The 1,877-nt window shown below is 28.4% G+C and overlaps 1 protein-coding gene across 1 annotated transcript; it reads right to left on the minus strand.

The window, feature by feature from the left end:
* Positions 1-32: 32 nt before the first annotated feature.
* Positions 33-1,182, minus strand: LOC108570331 (luc7-like protein 3). The gene is made up of 4 exons (XM_017932172.1): positions 1,051-1,182; positions 528-850; positions 226-428; positions 33-134 (listed from the first exon to the last, which is right to left on the minus strand). Exons 1-4 carry the CDS (start codon positions 1,122-1,124, stop codon positions 33-35), a joined length of 702 nt encoding a protein of 233 aa, XP_017787661.1. The 5' UTR covers positions 1,125-1,182.
* Between the last annotated feature and the right edge of the window lie 695 nt (positions 1,183-1,877).

Raw genomic sequence — 1,877 nt, forward strand, 5'->3', positions numbered from 1 at the left:
ATTAAACTTTCATAAAACAAGTTACTCAGCTATCAAGTAATATTTGAATGTATTAAATCAGCAATAGCTTTTTGTCTAAGGGTATATAATTTTTTCACCCATTTATCAAATCTTGCTTCTTGATCAATCATTATCTGAAAGAAATATAGTTAGAAATAACATGTATATTAGATGTATATCTACACATTTATATTAGTACATATAGAAAAAGAAAAAATACATTACAGATGAATGAAAAATACTCTCTGATCCACAAGGAACTTCAGCTACTGTTGGAACTTGTATAGTATCTGCACTAATATCTATAACAATGTTCTTGAATTTCTTTTCCTTTGTACTAGATGATGAAAATTGTTTGGGTGTAAAGCCTTCAGAATTAATTTCTTCTAGTACACCCTCTTTAAAACGTGGTTCAATTGGAAAATCATCTATAAAAAATAATTTTATGCTGCATTTTTAATTAATTTAAAAAAATCATATTGATATTACATTCATTTTTCTAATAAAAATTAATACTCTAATCGTACCCTTTATTAAAACATTTTTGTTCTTTTCAGACACAGTGGTTTTTACATTAGACTGTGAACTACTTGAACGACTTCCAGACTTTTCTCTTGAAGTAGATCTAACTTTTCTCTTTGAATGATCTAAAGAACGTGATCTAGAGCGATATCTATGCCTTTCTCTCCCTTTTGAGCTGCTATTTCTGGAGCTTTTATAACTCTTTTGACTGCGATCTCTATCCCTGCCTCTGCTTCGAGAATGTGAACGATGTCTCCGCTTTGTTTTTGAATGTTTAGACGATCTTCGTCTATGAGGAGATGATTCACTAGAATCTGAACTAGATGATCTACAATTAAAAATTTGATATTTTAAACTATTGTTTGTAACTTTTAATTTAATATTGGATATATTGTTGCAAGTTATAATTTTTCACACAGATTTACAATGAAACAACTGTATTATTGTAAAAAAGTATACATATACATCAAATTAAGTATATCATATATTACACAAAATAAATTTTAATGTTTTGAAACTAGTATTTACCTGGATCTCCTGTTGCGTTTCCTACGATATCTACTATTATGATCTGAATCCGATTCACTAGAATATCTTGCCATAACTGTCAATGGGTATTTTGTTTATTTCACGTTTAGGTTAGGCTCCATATTACTGTGATAAAGAATATGCAACACAAGAATCTATGAGACTCAGAAGTTGTCAGTATATATAGTTACGTGGATACTTAGGGAATTTAGACAGGGTTGTCACCGATGGAGCGCTAAGCACTCTGCTCGTGGTTGTATAATATATTTAAAATGAATAAGAAAATCTAAATGTTAAATCTTTTATAGGACAATAAATAAACTGAATAACAATGAGAACATAATAATAAGAATAACTTAATAACGATATATTTTACTGTTTTACTATTTTCTTTTATTGCAAAATATTGCGTCTAGATTCATTTGAGCGAAGAAAAAGAAATCAATGTTGAACCGTCGTCGATATTTATTACTCAATGTTAATATATTTTTGTTAAATAATAAAGTCCAATTAAATTAATGATTCTATGTACAATTAGTTAGGAATAAATTTGATTGGTACCCTGCATTTGTTCATTAATGTTTCTTTTATAGCAAGTGTTTTACACTTCAGCAATGTTTATTTGCATAACAACAAGGATAAATATTTATTTAAACAAGAAGTTGCAAATTATCGAATTTCTTTGTTTATTGCTTTGACCACACCGCTCTACAATTTATATTCAGCGCTTTTTAGAATGCACACTACTCAGAACCACATGAGCCACACATCATCTCTACTAGGGACTTTATTATAAATAAAATAAACATACTTTAAACATTAGTTTT

Source organism: Habropoda laboriosa, unplaced genomic scaffold, assembly GCF_001263275.1.
Source record: "Habropoda laboriosa isolate 0110345459 unplaced genomic scaffold, ASM126327v1 scaffold68, whole genome shotgun sequence".
Lineage (NCBI taxonomy): Eukaryota > Metazoa > Arthropoda > Insecta > Hymenoptera > Apidae > Habropoda > Habropoda laboriosa.